Here is a 19354-nt window from a genome sequence, read left to right as displayed (position 1 = left end):
GTTCACCGAGACCAGACTACCTCCTATTGACTGCTTTTATAGCAAGCTGAATGAGGCGTCCGTCTCACGAGATGATTACTCGCACGCGACTAACGTATGGAATAAACTGGGTTGTAAGAACCTGGGTGATTATCACGACCTGTACTTGAGGACAGATGTACTGCTGTTAGCCGACGTGTTCGAGACGTTTCGGCGGACATGTTTCAAGCAGTATAAACTCGACCCCGCATGGTATTACACCAGCCCAGGTCTGTCGTGGGACGCCTTGCTCAAAAAGACCGGAGTTAATTTAGAATTGCTCACAGATTACGACATGCACCTATTCATTGAGAAAGGCTTGCGAGGTGGGATTTCCATGGCATCCAAACGATACGCGAAAGCAAATAATCAATACGTGAAAGGTTACGATCCTAACAAACCAACCAATCACATTCTCTACCTCGACGCAAACAACCTGTACGGCTGGGCCATGAGCCAGTATCTACCTACAGGGGGATTCGAATGGGTACCCCACGTTGATGTTATGGGGGCCGCACCAGATTCGAACAAAGGGTATATCCTCGAAGTTGACTTAGAGTATCCCAAGGAATTACACACATCGCACAACAGCTACCCCCTTGCACCCGAACGTATGAGGGTTAACCCAGACTGGATGTCTGAGTACCAACATAACTTGTCAGGTGGGCGTGTGACAGACGTTGAAAAACTCGTGCCTAACTTAATGAATAAGACCAAGTACATCGTTCACTATCGCAACCTACAGCTGTACCTGTCGTTGGGTATGAGGCTGACCAAAATACACAGGGTGCTCATGTTTGACCAGAGCCCATGGATGGAGCCCTACATCAGAATGAACACAGACCTACGAAAAAAAGCCACCAGTGATTTCGAGAAAAATCTCTACAAGCTCATGAACAACTCGGTGTTTGGTAAGACTATGGAGAACCTGAGGAAACGCGTGACCGTGAAGCTGGTTAGATCTAGTGAGGAAGACAAGCTCAGGAAATTGATAGCCAGTCCGGCATTCAACCGTAGCAAGATATTCACAGACGACCTGGCTGCCCTACACATGAAGAAAAGCCACATAAAATTCAACCGACCTGTTTACGTGGGGATGAGCATCCTCGATTTATCCAAACACCTGATGTACGACTTTTACTACAACGAGCTCAAGAAACAGTACGGCGACAGGTGCGAAGTGCTGTACACTGACACGGATTCCCTGCTGATGGAGATTCGAACCGAGGACGTGTACGAGGACATGAAAAAACACCTCGATTTATACGACACCAGCGACTACCCTAAGACCCATGCCATGCACAGTACGGTAAATAAAAAGGTCCTAGGTAAGATGAAGGACGAGTGTGCTGGCACGCCCATAGCTGAGTACATAGGTTTGAGGCCTAAGATGTACTCCATACTGAAAGCCGACAATAGCGAGATCCGGAAGGCTAAGGGGGTTAAGAAGTATGTGGTGAAACAACACATCAAACACGCCAGATTCAAGGAAGCCCTGTTCAAGACCCGTACCTTTAGACATAAAATGAACACACTTAGAAGTGATGGGCACAAGATATACGGACTGACTATAAACAAGACGTCCCTATCGCCTATGGACACGAAACGTTGGATAGCTATTGATGGGATAAACACATACGCGTATGGACATGAAAAAATTTGAGTCTATTTACTACAGCCCGCGTGGGTACTGGAAAGGAGCTAGCGCAGTAGATAAGCTAGCTAAACTAGCGCGAGTACCCCCGGAGGAAGCCAAAGCGTGGCTTGAAAAACAAGCCCTGTGGCAGATCTATTTACCTGCACCACGCTACGTACCTAGAAGGAGGTTCGGTATTAACATACCTAATAGCATTCACCAGGCAGACCTACTGTTCCTACCCCACGACAAGAGGTACAAGTATGCCTTAACCGTAGTGGACGTAGCCAGTCGTTACAAGGAAGCCGAACCCTTGACCACGAAAGATTCGGCCCAGGTAGCCAGAGGATTCGAACGTATATACAAACGCAGTCCGCTGACGTGGCCAACAGAGCTGCAAGTTGACCCCGGACGGGAGTTCATGGGTGCTGTGTCACAACTGCTAGCCAAACACGATACGAAGGTCAGGCGTGGCACGGCCGGAGCCCATCGCAGCCAAGCTATAGTTGAGAGATTTAATAGGACTTTGGCTGAGCGCTTGTTCGGCCATCAGTATGCTAGGGAGATGGCCACCCCTGGAAAACGATCGACTGAATGGGTCACGAGGTTACCCAAGGTGGTGTCGGCAATCAACCATGAAGTCACCCGTCTCACCGGTAAGAAACCGGCAGACGCTATCAAACTAAAATCAATAGTTGCAGAGTCGGCCGCTCCATTGCGTGGGAAGGAGAAACAGATACCGGATAGGGCCCTAGTGAGGTATCTATACCAGCCTGGGGAACACGAGGGTGATAGCCGTAAGCGAGCCACCGATCCTATATGGTCAGTCAAAACTTACAACATAGATAAAGTGGATATGAAAGCCAACGAACCTAACTTATACTACTTGAGGGGTGGGCCGGGTAGGGGGTTTGTAAGAGAAGAATTATTGATCGTACCGTACGGCACAGTGTTACCGCCTGCCAAGTCACGGTAAACGTGATGGCGTAGCTTTGTAGTAGGGGCAATAATAGCAAGAGCTAAGGGTCCCACCAAAGCCTCATTTACTAAATGAGGCTTTGTAGAGACATTTTGTGAAAGTGGTCCAGAATCACTATTCCCTATACTACTGTGCCAGGTTAGACAGCTTCCACTGTACAGAGATGAGGCTTACGTCTTCAAACATTCAAACAAAGGATATCTCACCTTCAACATATTATGCTGAGAATTCAAAGAATTCAATCTTCTGACGAACTCTTGCTATAAAAGAAAAGGAAATACTCATAGGATATTAAAATATTTTAGGCAGTTGTGACTGGCATTAAATAAATAGATTGTGATACTCACCATGCAGTGGTTTGAGCTCACTGAAAAACCTAAGATTTAATGTCTTCATTCTAGACCCTGGATATGCAGACCACTTGGGTGGTCTGTTGGTTGGTTAATATTCCAGCTACAAGATGTTCTGTAAATAATTCTCTACTGGACCAGACAATCCTATTAACAGCATGATGTGTCACACAAGTCAGCGAGTCTGGACACCTAATCCCAAAAGTCTCCTCTTCCGACAAGCATGGTTTGCTGAAAACCAATTCTAACCTACATCTTTATTTCATTTTGCACAGTTGGTTGAATGGAAAAAAACATCTTCAATAGTTCTGGGGTCTGAAAATACAACATTTCACCTCAAGCTTGACATTTACTACTTTTGAGTGAGTGAGTGAGTGAGTGAGAGTGAGTTTAGTTTCACGCTGCTTTCAGCTGTATGGCAGTTGTCTGTAAATAATCAAATCTCGACTAGACACTCCAGTGATCAACAGCACGAACACCGATCTATGCAATTGTGATACACACAATGACATGTCATTGTGGGGGCACGGTGGGCAAGCTTTTTATAAGTGCTAGGCTAGTGATACAGCGAGGTTCAGGTGTCGGGAACGTGCCCACCTGTGACCAGGTGTAAAAACCTTAGAGTCAACATTGTGTGCAGACTCTTTCCATGTTGTCACAACCCCTAGTGTGAAGTACACAACCCTGTGCACTTAAAAGAACCCACAAATGCATTGGTAGTTGACCACAGGGTGGCCACATGAATATGTGCATACACCTACTTGTGGGTACAGCAACTTGCAGTAAAGTTGGACAAAGTACTGTGACTATGTGTCCCAGTCCACCCAGCTGTGAATTGGGAACATTTTAGGATGAGAGAGCCACAATAAACTCAGTGGGCCTAGCGGTAGCAAGAGTTGTATACTCCCTCAGGAGTTGAGATTAATAATGCAATGTGATGCTGAGACGGACATCCAATGATCGACGGAAACAAATAGTAGCAACTTGAGCAAGCAATAGTTGCATGGATATGTGCGCTACATAAATATCCAATATCAATAATAATAAACAATAATAACTTATAGTAAAAGTGTCAACCAAGTTATCGAGCCTGACCACCCAATCCACCCGCCTCTTAAAAGCCAAGAGTACAGCTATGTTGATGACAAACCTTGAAACACTATCAAGGCAAATAAGTACTGATAATGACAGGCTTCTAAGAAAGAAAACTGTACAGCAAATTTGCCTAACACTAGAGGGTTTGTGCGCTCCCATGGATTTGAAAACAAAAACACTTACTCTGTCATTTTCACACTTTTCACGTAAAAGTTCTTTTTCTTTCATGGAATCTGAAAGTAAAAGATCAAAAAGGCATTAACCACATCACAAACAAGAATTCTTTCATTTCATGCATGATTTTAACTTTCCCTTATAAATTCAAACATCCAGGCAAACTCAGGCTATATATATTGTCCATAATTCAACATGTACTTTTCAAAATAGATAATTCATTCAGAATCATTGAATACACAAAACATAATAGAAGTAAAAGTAAATCTACCTGCCTCTAAAAACATGACAATTAGAATGTTATTGGCTGAGCAAGTTGTGTGCCACTTTTAACCATGTTCGTGTAAAGTCCTATCAAAGGCCACCAGAAAAGAATCCAACCCATATCACTGAACACATTAACCACCTGGCTTCCCCAGGAGTGACTGCTTTCATGCTCATCATTACTCTACTGATTCTGTTTCAAATGCCATATGGGTGGTTAAGAGCATGAAGAACTGTCCACATCACCATTATACACACCTATATTCAAGGGGTGAGCAGAAAAGCTTTTTCTTTCAGGCATCAACAGACGAGGACAAGAAAATTTTAGCCAGCCTCAGAACACAACAAAGTGTGTCTTAAACATATCAAAATATATATATTTCTACAGCATTGCTTCCTTAAAACATAAAGAGGAGGCAGGATGTTTTGTTTTTTTGTTAAATTACAAAAGGAAATAATGAGCAGAAACACGTTTTATTTCATCAACATCAAGAATAGCAGCAAACACAATATTTAACTTTTCTTCTTTCACAATATCTCGACCGTTTTCTTGAAATCAAGGTAGAGTCACAAACTGGATGAAGCTGGGAAAGCAAGGTTAGTTGAACGCAGGTTCTGAAGTTGAGACCAACATATCTCTTAGAATCGTTACTGTGAGGAACATTCATTCATAATACAACACATACACCTAAAGTAAAGGAAAATGGTTAGATTAAGGTTCATGTACCATGCATAAATCATGCATCATGCATACTGATAAGGCTAGTAGCAGGAGATCACATGCAAGGAAACCGAACAGGAGGTAATGGCTGACAGAGACAGCTTGTCCACTGTAGTACATGCACTCCCATCCAATGCTGCCATGTAAACAGTTCCATGTAACAAGGTCACATCACAAATCTGTACAGTTTCTGACAAGGTCTCATCCTAATTCTGTACAGTTTCTGACAACTCTTCACACCCCAAATCTGTACAATTTCTCACAAGGTCTTATCCCAAATTTGTACAGTTTCTGACAAGGTCTCATCCCAAATCTGTACAGTTCCTGAAGAGGTCTCATCCCAAATCTGTTCAGTTTCCAAGAAGGTCATATCCCAAATGTGTCAGTTTCTGACAAGGTCATATCTGAATTTCGTACAGTTACTGACAAAGTCATTTCCAAGTTTAACAGCTAAAAACTACTTTAAATTACCATGTATCAATTATCTGGAGTCTCCTCCTCCAAAGATGGAGGCGACCTGAATAGGGCAACAAGACAAACTGGGCAACAGCATGAGACTAATGAAGCTAAACATTGAAGAAAATAATTTGCAACCAGAACAACACACCTGTGCACAAGTCCATTGGTGTCATAGCAGAAATGCATGACAGATGCTTTGAATTCATTGATTATCCTCCCTATTCACCTGATTTGGTATTCAAGGTTTCTTCCAATTGAACTCATGGCGACAGGACCTCATGGCGACAAGTCAAAATTTCAAGAATTCAGTTACCCCACCAGAATTTTATTTAGTTCTGGTAAGCACAGTAAGATTAATCAACAAATTTCATGACATAATACATCATATGTACCTATTTCTCCATGGTAATACCAGTCAGTAAAACATGATCATTCACAATCAAAGGCCTAACAGAAGCCCTATGCACAAGATATTTTAAGTTGCTCCCTGATCCCCGAGGGACCAGGGAACAACATGTTTATCTCACCAAACACCTTAGTGTTGAATTTGAACTGTTTGAAGCATAAGCATCAGTATGGAAACTTAAGGCAACCTGTTTGAATCAAATGATTCGACTCTTGCATCTTGCTGTTTTTTCCCCGAAGGTATTGTCTTAACAAAGTCACCACAATGTAATCCCCCTTCTTAATATTCACAGGGACTACATTTGAACATTTTGTCAAAATTTATTGATTGCAATACTAGGCCAATTTTTTCGTAACCATTGCTAGATATGGTGGATGACACAAGATTTAGAGTTATCTCCCTTCCATCCATTTGCATTCGTAAAACAATGGTAATTTCTGTACATCATGCAGGATGCAACGTCAGTCAAGATAACTACCAGGAAGTACCAATTGAGTTGCTATTGGCAGCAGGGTGTATTGCAACACACCTCACTTGTACACAGGGTGCATTGAAAATAATGGAAGAGCGCTCAGCCAGTCAGACAGCCACATTTATGTGTGAGACAAGATAGGAAAAAATAATAGAATGTACATGGTGAAGATGAGATTAATAAGTAATGTTTGATAGGGCAACTGTCAACCCTATCACAAACACAGACATTTAGGCAAAACTGGATTAATGGCAATTAATTCATAAAATGAGTTTTGTTAAATATATTAAACTTCATCATCCAAAAGTGTGTTCCACAGGTGATATTGCTTGTGTTAGATCCGATGATATCTATCAGGAGATATCATTTTGACAGTAGATTTTGTACAATGTCCTGATAATGCTATGATGTCATGAAGTTGATGACATCGCAATGCTATGACATCACTGCACTGCAAATCTAACCTGTTCAAAGAAAGTTTCATTGAAAAATAATGAAGAATGACTTTGGATGATATATAGAATCTCATCCTTGTGTCTACTGATATCAATAATACCATCACACATTGATAAAGGTAAAAATATGACCAGCAAGCCTCAGATATTTGTTACTTTATTAACTCGTCTTGATATATTTGACATCAGTAGACACTAGGGTGAGATTCTCTTAGGCAACTGTCATTCTGATCACACACACAAATTTTTTGGAAAAACTTGATTACTGCCACTCAACTTCTAAAATGAGGGATAAATATAAAAACTGGACCAGGATAGTAAACTGACAATTAGTGTCATGTCCACAGGTGTACAATACTCCTTCAGTGAAATATGACATTAAAACTGGAATCTCCTAGCTAAGGTTGGTCAGACGGTTGTTTAATATTCCGGCTATAGAAATTATGGGGTGGTCTGTAAACAGTCGATTCAGAACCAAACAATCCAGTCATCAAAAGCATGAGCATCTATCTACACATTTGTGATACGATGACATGTCTGTGAGATTGTTGGTCCAACCCATGTAAAGCAGTTGAACATTGCTGCATAAAATATATGGAAGTCATTTCTTTCCGATCCCTTCCCTGACTAATAAAAAGCAATGTTTCAGGTATAAGGCTACAAAATTGCTGCACATTTCATGAGCATTACTGCATTAAGCATTGCAATGTAAGTGGTCTCAGCATTCACAAATTCCATCGTACAGAAACCAGGCCATGGCTAGATCTATATGTTTGCACAAGCGACAGAATAAACATGGTGTATCGAATGAAGTGAATGGATGAGTGAGCAAAACATCGCAGCTTGAAGAGCAAAGTCTGATACTTCCATATACAATGACGTCCTTTCAATATGCAATTTTGTGGCCCTACACCTTAAACATTGCTTTATTTGTCAGGGAAGGGATCACATGACTTTGATATATTTTATGCAGCAATGTTTAGCTGCTTGACATGGGTTGTCACATTTTCCCGGACTTTCTTTTTCTTCCTTGTCTTCATCATTGTATTTTATCAAATCTTGTAAATCCGATATAATATACCATTAAAAAAAAAGTATGTTATATTGGATTTACAAGATTTGATAAAATACAAATGATGAAAACGTGGAAGAAACAGATGATGAAGAGAAAGTAGGGGAAAATGTGACAACCTATTCCATTCCTTTGGAACTGTTTCACCTGTATGGATAAATTTCTAATTTTTCTCATGTGGATTGGCACTGGCTCACAAAATGGAATATGAAATATCCCTTACTTTATTGGAATGGTGTTTTTCTGTGAACAATCACTGTAGACACGATACAAGAACACAGACATACTGATTTGACGTGAACACGATAACAGATTAAGAGTATGTCATGTTCTCTGGGTCATCATTTTAGTTTCAATTTAGTTCATGCATTATGGATATTGAACAACCTTGAGGCATCTGTGACAACAAATTTCTAATTTTTGAGAGATGGTGAGGGAGGCAAGCAGCTGAAGCATTCTCATGTCAGAGAAAGCCTGAGTTTGATTTCCCACAAGGTACAGACTGTCAAACCAAATCTAAAATCAAACTTTCTCTGAAAGACAGTAATTTAGAATATTATCCCACAATGTCTCACAAAGCTGTATTTTGCAAAACAAAAAGCGAAACATCTTGAGTTTCTTCAGCATTCCACTGCTTTTAAAAAATATAACAAAAACATGAGGTAAATGTCATAATGCTATTGAATATAGAATACTGATGTCTCCAGTGACTAGAAATTTGAGCAAAACATGCTCTTCTGTGAGTGAAAGTAACACTGACTTGTAAACTGTCGCAACTAGGTTCCATTGCAACATTCCACGACAGTGCCTATAAAACACTGTTAACAGCCAGACAATGCAGAACACACACACTGCAGTAGGCCAGCTGGAAGTGTGGGCACTGTGTTAACAAAGGCACATGCTTAAGCCATTTTAACAGTGATCAGCACAATATTAGCAGTGCGTTAAATGTGTTACATCTACATACAGGCCAACTTAATCCTCTGAAACAATGTGACACAGCTGTCATCTCCTTATCAGCTGTTACAAAATCTTTCAGAGTTTCAACATTGAGCTTACGCGAAGTTATATTACCAGCTGCAATATGACAAGATATAACATAACAGTATTAATGTGTGGTTCAGATTTCAGGAAGTGAAGGCTCAGAGTGCATACAGAAGTATACCGAATACATATCCATTTCGAAGTCTTCATAATGATCGGCATTAAAAACTCCTTCTACCTCTTTCAGAGAACCTTTTCATGGTTTGTTTTGCCAAGTTTAATCGGTTATATAAAAGCGAGTTGTGATTGGTTCGCTCAACTTCCCATCGTAGACACCTGATTGAATGAAAAGCCAGCCAAGGGAGGTAATAAATTTAAAGGGCTGAGCTGTAGATGCATCCAGGGTATAGCAGAGACTTGTCGGAACTTATGCCCTGGAGATATCGAGGATGAATGATTGGTGATTCAGTGTTAACCGAACACACACTGTGCAGGGTTTTACCTTGACTCAAAAACGGGGGTCCATCATAATTAATTTTATGTGTCCTTGCAACAGGCCCCCCTAAGTAATTGAAGGAATTAGACCAAATTTGAAGGAATTGCATCTCAAATGTAAACAAACGCAGCCCACTCGCGAAACAATTGCAGTGACATCGGTAGTTTAGCGCTAATAACAGAAACACATCGGCCCTATCGGAAGCAATGTCGGTAATACTGGAAACACGCTCGGCCATTTTCGGAGATTTTTCGGTCGCGAGCGGAAACTCACGCAGCAAAACATGGCGTTGTTGGAAGAAGCACCCGTCTCGGTGAGTTGTGTTTTTAGTTCCTACTATTACATTTTTATACTTTTCCATCTTTGACCACCCGTGTTGAATGCGTTTAGGTATGATGTGTTGTCGGGGCAATAGCTTATGTTTTTAGGAAAAGATTGTCACTGCAGAAGAGTGTCACAAGTCATGCCCCTGAAGATTGTTTACATCTGAACATCGAAGTCGTGCCGATGATTACGAACATCATGAACGTGCCCCATGAAGAAGTTTATGAGCCATAATTTATCTTTCTATGAAGTGCAATTGACAAATTTAAACACATTTTAAAAAAAAAATGATGTTATATCTAGCGCACGTTCGTAATCATCGGCACGACTTCGATGTTCAGATGTAAACAACCTCAATTACTTAGGGGGGCCTGTTGCAAGCAATACGAGGGTCATGTGAAGTTATAAGGAACATGTGAAGTTACGAGGATCATGTGAAGTGACAGAGTGAAGAACTGTAATGTTTAGATAATTTCTTGAACTGGGAATGAATCACTGATTATGTGACTGACAGGTGAACTGATGCACTTAACTTCAATGAAAGAGAAAGAAAGAATCAGACATTTAGCAGTCATAGATGTGTTGTGGGTACAGTGAAAAACACTGTGGATCCCATTCTCTATGTCTGTGTGCACTGGACGCACATTTGCACAAAACCCAGGCCTGTGGCAATTTCACTTTGACTGCATGTCATCAAACCCTGACTACTGGACTGTAGCTGAGAATATTGAACACATTAAACTGCATACATGGAGATACACACATACACCCCACACAGTGAATAATTCAGTTGGCAGTATTGCTACTTTGCTATTGTGTAATAACAAAGCACACAATTAGGGAACTAGGGTTTGGGTGTCTTTTTGACACATATTTACATCATTTGTAGTGGAGTTTGTTTACAATGAATACGCTGACACTTGTAAGTTGTACTGTTTTACAAAAGCCTCCTTTCGGTTGTTTTATCTTTCGGTCACATGATCAACCCTCTTTTGAACAAATAAGCCATATAGCCTGATGGGCCTGTGTGTGAAATATGTGTTATGTCAGAAAAGGCATGCTAAATTTCAAAATCATCATAACATTTCGCATGCGGATGGTTTTTACATAGCAAGTAAACAGACACAGACTTCAAGCTTTTAACTGCATCAGTCCATGCATTTGCTATTCCAATGCTCACCCCAAATGAATACATTACTATGTTATCCCAGATTTCTCCATGAACTGAACACAATGAGCATCAATAGCTCAGAAAGAAGTGTCCAGCCTACCGCATCACTGAAGCCCCTAAAAGATGATGTTGCCTCAGCTCCACATCAATGAGGTCTTCAGTTAGCATTGCTCGAAGGCTATACTGAAGGCTAAGCTCATGGATGTATAGTAACTCTTTTCTTTTAAGAGGTAAGCCTAGGGACACAGACAGTGGTAAGGATTCCAATAAAAGGATATATATATTTTTTCATAAATTATTGTTTAAACTATTAATCGCATTCGAGACTTGTGTGAGTCTAGTCTTCTGTATTTCTGTTGCAGTGTATGGGTCATCAGTGTTGTCTTTTCACTTCACATAGGTATGGGAAATGTACATTTCATTTGAGAGTGTGTGAACAATTCACATTAATGCTTCTTTGGTAACAAACACTGATCCAATGTATGCTTCCATTTTAGCAAGGACCATGTGCAAAGAATAACGTATAGCTAACAATTTTGGTTACCCAATATTTTTAAAAGTCCTGCAGTCTCTCAGCACAAAACCATTTACAGCTGTCACGTCTGAATTTCTAAGCAATTAATTGTCAACACATGTTGCCACATACAGCTTATTTTTTAACTGAACATGCCTAAGGTTGTTTACTTTATGCTCCACTCTATCCAGCTATGTTCCATCCATATAAGGACAATAGCGTTAAAAAGGATAGACACAGACATTCGGGTTTGTTTTGGCAAACTGTGCAACTTGAGTCAATGTCTGCAAGACATATATCATACATATATTATCAATTTTAGTTTTATGCATAAAAATACACTGGGCAAGTTTTAATGCCATTCACTGAACTTTCACTGACTTGAGGAAAACCTTTTAGAAGAACAGATAATTTCTATACATAAGATTTCACCATTTGTGCAAAGTGCTGATGCAGCAAATTATATCATAACCATGATAAAGCTCAAGCTAGGCATGGTAATAATGCACTCAGCTGATGAGTACAATAAAATGCAAAAAGACCAATGTTTGTTTGTTTCTATACTTTGTATGCTTGAATACATTATTTTAGAATCCAACACCACATGTCATATGTTTATGGTCCAAAACCCATTATGCTGACATCCTCTACTCAAAGTGTCTGAAGTACAAAAGCCGAGTGCAAATATAGGTCATGCAATGTACATGATATAGCAGTTCAGATAAATAATTGTGTACTACCATTAATATTCCAATAAGAACATAGCCCACACAATTACCAATAGCATACGATAGCATACACAAGTTGAAAATGACACTCTCATTATTTAACAATAAACTCCTTCAACCCACTTTAAACAAAAGAAAACAATCAAATGTAACAAAAACAAGGAATTCTGAAAACAGCTTTGTCCTCAGCATAAAGTAGCATAGTGGACAGACGTCAAGTTCATGGTCACTTAAACAAAAATCAAATAATTCTGATTGAATACCATAAAACAAGAGCAGTTCAGAAAGTCCCTCATTGCAGTTCCATGGCAGGCTGTATGTGCACTAAACCTGTTGTATGGTCTCACCTTTTAATGATGTCTCAACCCGAGACTTCTGCTCCGACAAAACTGAAAGCACATTAATTCTGCACATTTTGAATCAGCAACATACTCCCTTTTGATAAAATATTCACTTCATGAGCATGGTGATGATGTCTGTAAGCCTGTGTTTGTTGTTGGTAGACTCATCAATATTTAAACTATATCATGGTAGTCTATATATTATGAATTTGGATAAAACAATCCATTTATTGACATAAAAATCATCGATCTGCACAACAGGAATACAATGATAAGTTTCAATCAAGTAAGTATGCATGACCAAACAATTCCATTACTAAGTTTCCACTTATGGCAAGCCTGAAGATCAATGTAAACTCAAGTCATCACAGGAAGCACTAGTGAACGTTTATGGGGCATTCTACAGTTAAACACAGACACACCTTTCAGACTTAGCACTTGACCATGCTGACCACTGCTTCTTTCAACCCTTCAATGTCAAGCACCATGCAAGGTAACAGCAAGTCCCTTTTGTCAACATCTGCTGACAAAGGTTGCAACGATTCATCCAGATCTGGATTCAATTCAGTTTTCAACATTGCACCTTCAATTTGATCATTTTCAATTCAATTCTTCATGCAAGTAAAACATCAGATTTCATTTAATTCCCAGAGTTGGCCTTTTCAGCATGTGAAATCCATTGTCAACTTGGCGATGTCTACTAACAACAAATTCTCAATGGACTCTTAGTCTGGCATGGACCAATCATATTTTGCCTTATTTCAGCGATCAAAACTCCTGAAGTTTTAGTCAAAAATAAGTTCTGCCTGTGTGGAAATAACTGAACTTTGTATTCAAACATCCAATCAAATGGTAAAAGAAAATCAAAACTAAGGTGAGATTCATTTTCCATGAATCAAACTGAATCGATGCAGCCCTACTGCTGCCAGGAAAGAGACTGAACTATCATCCTTATCATCTATCCACTTCATTACAGAGACAGTCAATATCAACACATGGATTCCTTTCAGATGAGGTTAAGTGAACAAATAAATCTACAGAGACCAAAGTGTGTGCACTGAATATTAGGTTTGGCAGTTTAATCCTTCTTTGAATAGCATATCAAGTCATAATTCTTGTGAACATTCAATATGACCAAAGCATCCCATATTTTTCCATCTCTAATTATCTGCCCTTGCTAGCACAAAAAGGTCGTTATTTTGTTACAGGTGAGGTGAAACAAGGGACATTTTCACAAAAACGAATCAATCAAGCAATATTAGAGTCTCAAGTAAAGAAAGAATCTGTCATATAGCTAACAACTTCAAACTTGTCTTACTTTATAAAAGCAATAGATATTTCAAGATCATCTTTCATGAGAGTATTATTAATGATATCCCAGAGATGCCAACCCGAAAGTGCTGCAAAACAGTATTCAAGGATCCAATTTAGCAGTTTAACCATAAAATTAGCTGTCAACTAAACACTTAAAATCATGATGGATTCTGAGAAAGACAATATGATACTAATGAAGAGTAAGCCTTAATTTCACTTACCTCCATTACCAGATTTCCAAATTAGCACAATTACATTTCCTCTTGTGATCTTATAATCAACAAAAATATGTTTTTGCCTATACATGTATATCTGAATTTAGAAGAATTTCCTAAATTTCCCTGATCCTATCATGGCACCTGGTGTACGCCTGAAGAGTTAAGGGACAAAAAGTCTGATTGGAATCTGTTTTGCTGTAGCTCTGGCAAAAAATAACGACACACATTCAAAATGACCTGATTTTGCATGCACTAAGGCTGACCAAAACTTTATTCTTATTCAAAGATGTGTAAGTGTGAGGTATGGGTGAGTTGGTGGTCTAGTATTTTTAGTATATGCCACTCTGAGCATTATTCCAGCAATATCACTGTGGGGAACACCAGATATGACTGTGTAAAGAAGATGAAGAAAATCTGTCCACAGAGCTGTATGATCAAATTTACTACCAGTCCTGCCAAAATCTAGCTTGTCCTCCACTTCCTTACTAATCTCGTTTTCGAAATCTGTGCTTATAGCAAATACATCTGATGGATTTTGTTTGCGATAATTTCATGTGTTTGATTATTCTAGTATCCTTTGGCAATATTCAAAAAGGTTATAATTATTACATATATGTCATTGGTTTGCCCAAACTGACCCAACATGAGGACGGACTAGATGGTTTTTTCAAAACCCATCCTCCACAAAATTCACCCATCTTGGACGTTGGGATCGACTATCTTTCCTACACTGGATATTGGCTTCACACATTGTGCCCATGTGGGGAAATGAACCTGTCTCTTTGGCATGATGAGGACACTTCAACCACTTGGCTACCCCATTGCATCTATAAATGTGAAGAAGTGTATGCAAGGTCAGAATGAATTGCAAGTATTAGACATTTGTGGGTAACCATGTAGCTTCAATGTTCACTGTCATTAGACAATATATCACAACTGACCACTTGTTCATGTCAGACTGCATGTTAATGAAGATATATTTCAGCTGTGAACTAGACCACATAATCCAGTGATCAAAAATGTGAGCATGGAAAGCAACAAACCATTGAGGTTTGATGACATGCAACTATTTCAGTGATCGATCATAAAGCATCAGATTTTAGATCCTGTTGGGTACAGAGGTTTCAGGACCATGTGTCTCATTAAATTTATGTTTTGTGCACTTATCCCATTTTGAGTTATTAACTTTTAATCATTGATCCTTCTCATTTGAACCAAAATGGACTATAGTTAACAACATGATTCATGATCATCCCTGTCAAGGATACGGTTACAATAAGAACATGTCACGTGTAACCAACTGATCCTCAACAGTACAAACAAGAATAAGGTAATTGGGACTGCAGCAGCATGTGTAGATGAGCAATCATAAGGATGCATTTAACACTTAAGTTTCAGTTCTGACAAACAAATTATTGCTTTGAATCTGAGGCAAAACTGTTTTCAAGAACACAAAATTGTTTAAACATATTACCCTCCAATGATCCTCAATGCCAAACAGTTCATATCAACAAAAATTGCACCTTTCATTTAATGTAAGTGGTAAAGAAATTATGCTAATAAATTTCAAGGTAATTCTTCTACTAAGAATTTAAAAACAAGTGTCAACATGACAAGAAACCAAAATTTATCCCTCTATTTCGAAATTGAAGATTTATATTCATTCAGCTCACCATTATGCTCAACAACTTTTGAAAAGACAGATTTACAATCTTTTCTTGATGTTTTTCATGAAGTTAACAGTCACACAGAATTTGACCAAAACAAAATTGTCACGGTTACTTCATTTTATATTATACTTTCTGTTCCTTTTTTTTAATCAGTTAATCTTGCAAAAATACTAAAAATATAACTATGGTCTATATGTAGCTTCTTGAAATACTTAACACTATGCCACTAGAATTTGTATGTGTTATCTGTATATTACTCTGCTCATGATTCTAGGGACTCAGAACCTCATGAAACTAGCTCATAACATAATATATACCAGTGGACGGAAACCAATAGTTTGATTAGTAACTGACACCTCAAGTCGATTCATGATGAAAGCTTGGAATGAGATATTAATCAGTTTGTTGAAATCCATAAGCATGAGTATGGAGTTTGTGTTTTTCTTAACTCCTTTGATTCATTTCATTTCAGAAGGTGAACATTGTAGGAGGAGTGAAGATTGATATTACAGCAATTACAATGTGGTATAACATGGGTATGGAGTTGACAAACATAGAAACTGTGAATCGAATCAACAATAAAAGGTATAACGTGTCTGTACAATCAGACTTCCGCCCATATCCACCCTAAATTTTGACGATGAGGAAAGCTTTCTTTCATTTGTCGTTTAGTATATACAATTTCAAAACAAGTTGCAACTCATCTGTATCAGTTGAGGATAGTGATATGACTTGTCTAGAATGAAATTAAAGCGAGAATATGGAGTGTTTTCATGAATTGTGACACCTTATTCACTCGTTCTGTCACTTAGGACAAAAGTAACAACACTGGTAGCTTAAACTTTGCACGCTTTGTTTATAACACCACATATCAAACACAAACAAGGTTTGACATGGCAAATAAGTTGCTATTATTGAGACTGGATAAATGACTTGCGAATATTCAAGACATTCAGATGCTCTATTTCACACATTGTCCCTGATCTGACTTCCTTGTATTTATGGTCCTTTCGACTCAAAGGAGACCGATGAATGGCATTCTAGCTTGAAAACTAATACACATAACATACTCAATCAAATGAAATGATGATTGTAATCAGAACATCATACCAACTCTGTGAAGTTTTCGCGGAATATTTCTCATTGAAATAAAATGGAGACAGCACAGCACAGGTTAGTGACTAAATACCGTTCTCAGCACTTGTGCACGTGCTAACAAATGGCTGTGCCTTTCTCTGCACTCCTCCCTTGTAATAAACTCTGTCAATACATTTTTTTATTATTAGGACAAAGATTCTGCACAATCTTCACAGTCATAGAATTGGCATGATGTTTATATTATGATCAGCGTTTCATTGAGTATGTTATGCTTGTTAGTTTTCAAGTTGAATTGCCATTCATCGGTTCACTTTTGAGCCAAATGAACTTTAGTCATCGTGTCTACCTCACAGTACCTGTCATACTATCACTGATATATTCAACAGACAAGTCCAGTCTAAGTAAACTTATCCTCAGTACTTTTCGTTACACTCAACTACTGAATCTAACAAAACCTTATGGGAGGTCGCGCCACGTAACCCTTGAGGGTGACCAATCAGAACACAGCTTACCACAGCTTCGCACATACCTTTTGAACTTTTTATCTCGAAAAGGTTTGTACCTGAACGATTCCGTATGATTTTTAGCATACACTTGCTTTTGGGTGATGCACATGGCATCTGTACAACCATGACAACGGTGAGTAAACAGTCGCTGAAAATAGTGTTTTCAGCAATATTCAAGGATGTTATCTTGCGGAAATATTAGCTAATTGTAACCATGTCAACAGAAACCCCAAAGCGTATATACTGCAGGTCAAATAACCGTGTTATGTGCTGATTTTTGTTTGTGGAGAGATCTGTGTCAGTGACCTGAATATTTTGTAAGTCCCTCCGATCCCTAAATAGTAGGCGTTGTCTGATTGGTTGAATCTATTTAAGTGTCTCGCGCTTAATTGGATGGTTATTGGTCACTCAAAGGTTACCTGACGCAACCTTCTACTAGGTTTTGTTAGACTCAGTGGTGGAGTGTAACGAAATACACTGAGACTAAGTTAACTTTGACTGCAGACAAGTAACGCTGAAGGGGATGAAACCACCACCCCAACCCCACCCCCTTGAAAATAACTTGACACACTGAAGATGATATTTTCTGCACTGACAGAACCAAAGGGGGTTCAGAAGGTTCGAACCCCATGAACATCCTGACTTTCAAATATCACATTCAGTATTATGAGTAAATACTTTTACCACTTGGCTACTCAACCGCCCTGTCTTTAGTGTATCATATTTAACAAATCTTCCGAACTCTTGTTCTACTATTTTCACTTCTGGATCAAATTCAAACTTTTAGCAACACAGAAAAAGAAATACAACCAGTATATCAAGCAGGATCACATTCTACAGAATGCTAATACTCGTGTGCAAACTAATACAATAATGACAACGATGTGGGACATAATAAAATTAGAATCACAGCTACACCAAGTACATGAACACATACATTCCTTTGGACAAGGAACTTACCAACTGTTTTTCCATAACATTAACATTTACCAAGTAAACAGTTCGGAAGACTGTGGTGTACAGTTCGAGCGAGCCATGCCAATCACAATTATGCTGTTGTCCTGTGTGTATATGCAGGTGGTGGACAATTGTAACTCATTAACGACTGACTAACATGCTTACCTTGCAACTGAGCAACCTTAGATTCATCAGAACGTCGGTATCTTTCAGCAGAGGCTTCTGCTTCCCGTAATCGGCCTTGGGTAGAATTGTATAAATATAACAAATAAACACAACCTAGTAAAGATGCGACAATTACAATTAGCTTAACTGGTGGTCCTCCTCGTTTGTTCATTGTCTTTGCAATTTAAACTTCGCTGGATTTTGTCGACTTGGGTTGCCACCTCACACGTTTTGAGTTCTCCTCCAAATTGACATGGATAGTTATAATCTATTTTCCTCGCGACGTGTGATAGGAGACAGGTGCGTGTTCGACCGTAAACGTAATTATTGTGCGAAGAGTCACCTGCAAAATGACTGAAACACCTAATAAGCAAGTGGAATGTGTTATTGGTTTCTTTGATGGGACTTTTTTCACGTTTTCTTTCCTTATTCATTTAAATCACGGAGCATGAGCTTATGCGATAAATGATTTCTCTCCTGGGTTTGTTGTTACATTTCATTATGACCAGTTAATATCTTTCTCATTAGGAGCATAGACCATGTACTGAAAAAAAGAGAAATCGTCTATGAACAGTATTTTCCTTTGATCACAATATCATATTTATATATGTGTTTATATGGATGATTTATTAAAGATGCCGCATTCATATTATCGAATAGGGTATCCACAGAAAACGAGAAAGGTTTGATCTTCTGAATGGTCGTAGAAAAAGAACCAGATGAAGACATATTTCAAAACTGAAAACGAAATTACCACTCTGATACAC

General features: G+C 38.9%; 1 protein-coding gene across 11 annotated transcripts in view; it reads right to left on the bottom strand.

Moving 5' to 3' along the window:
• The window catches only part of LOC137268101 (Golgi integral membrane protein 4-like), an 89456-nt gene extending 70594 nt beyond the window's left edge, over nt 1–18862 (bottom strand). For 10 of the 11 annotated variants that reach the window (XM_067802613.1, XM_067802611.1, XM_067802615.1 and 7 more), the window contains exons 1-4: nt 18588–18862; nt 12666–12707; nt 4262–4311; nt 2840–2893 (exon numbers count right to left, since the gene is read on the bottom strand). In XM_067802613.1, the coding sequence (XP_067658714.1) occupies nt 2840–2893; nt 4262–4311; nt 12666–12707; nt 18588–18759 (318 nt within the window). In that variant the 5' untranslated portion in view covers nt 18760–18862. The remainder of the gene's footprint in view (nt 1–2839; nt 2894–4261; nt 4312–12665; nt 12708–18587) is intronic. The other variant, XM_067802619.1, reaches the window with a different exon arrangement.
• Between the last annotated feature and the right edge of the window lie 492 nt (nt 18863–19354).

The sequence above is a fragment of the Haliotis asinina genome, chromosome 16, assembly GCF_037392515.1.
Source record: "Haliotis asinina isolate JCU_RB_2024 chromosome 16, JCU_Hal_asi_v2, whole genome shotgun sequence".
In the NCBI taxonomy this organism is placed as follows: Eukaryota; Metazoa; Mollusca; class Gastropoda; order Lepetellida; family Haliotidae; genus Haliotis; species Haliotis asinina.
The sequence above is the reverse complement of the archived record's forward strand: the minus strand, read 5'-3'. Positions and strand labels throughout refer to the sequence as shown.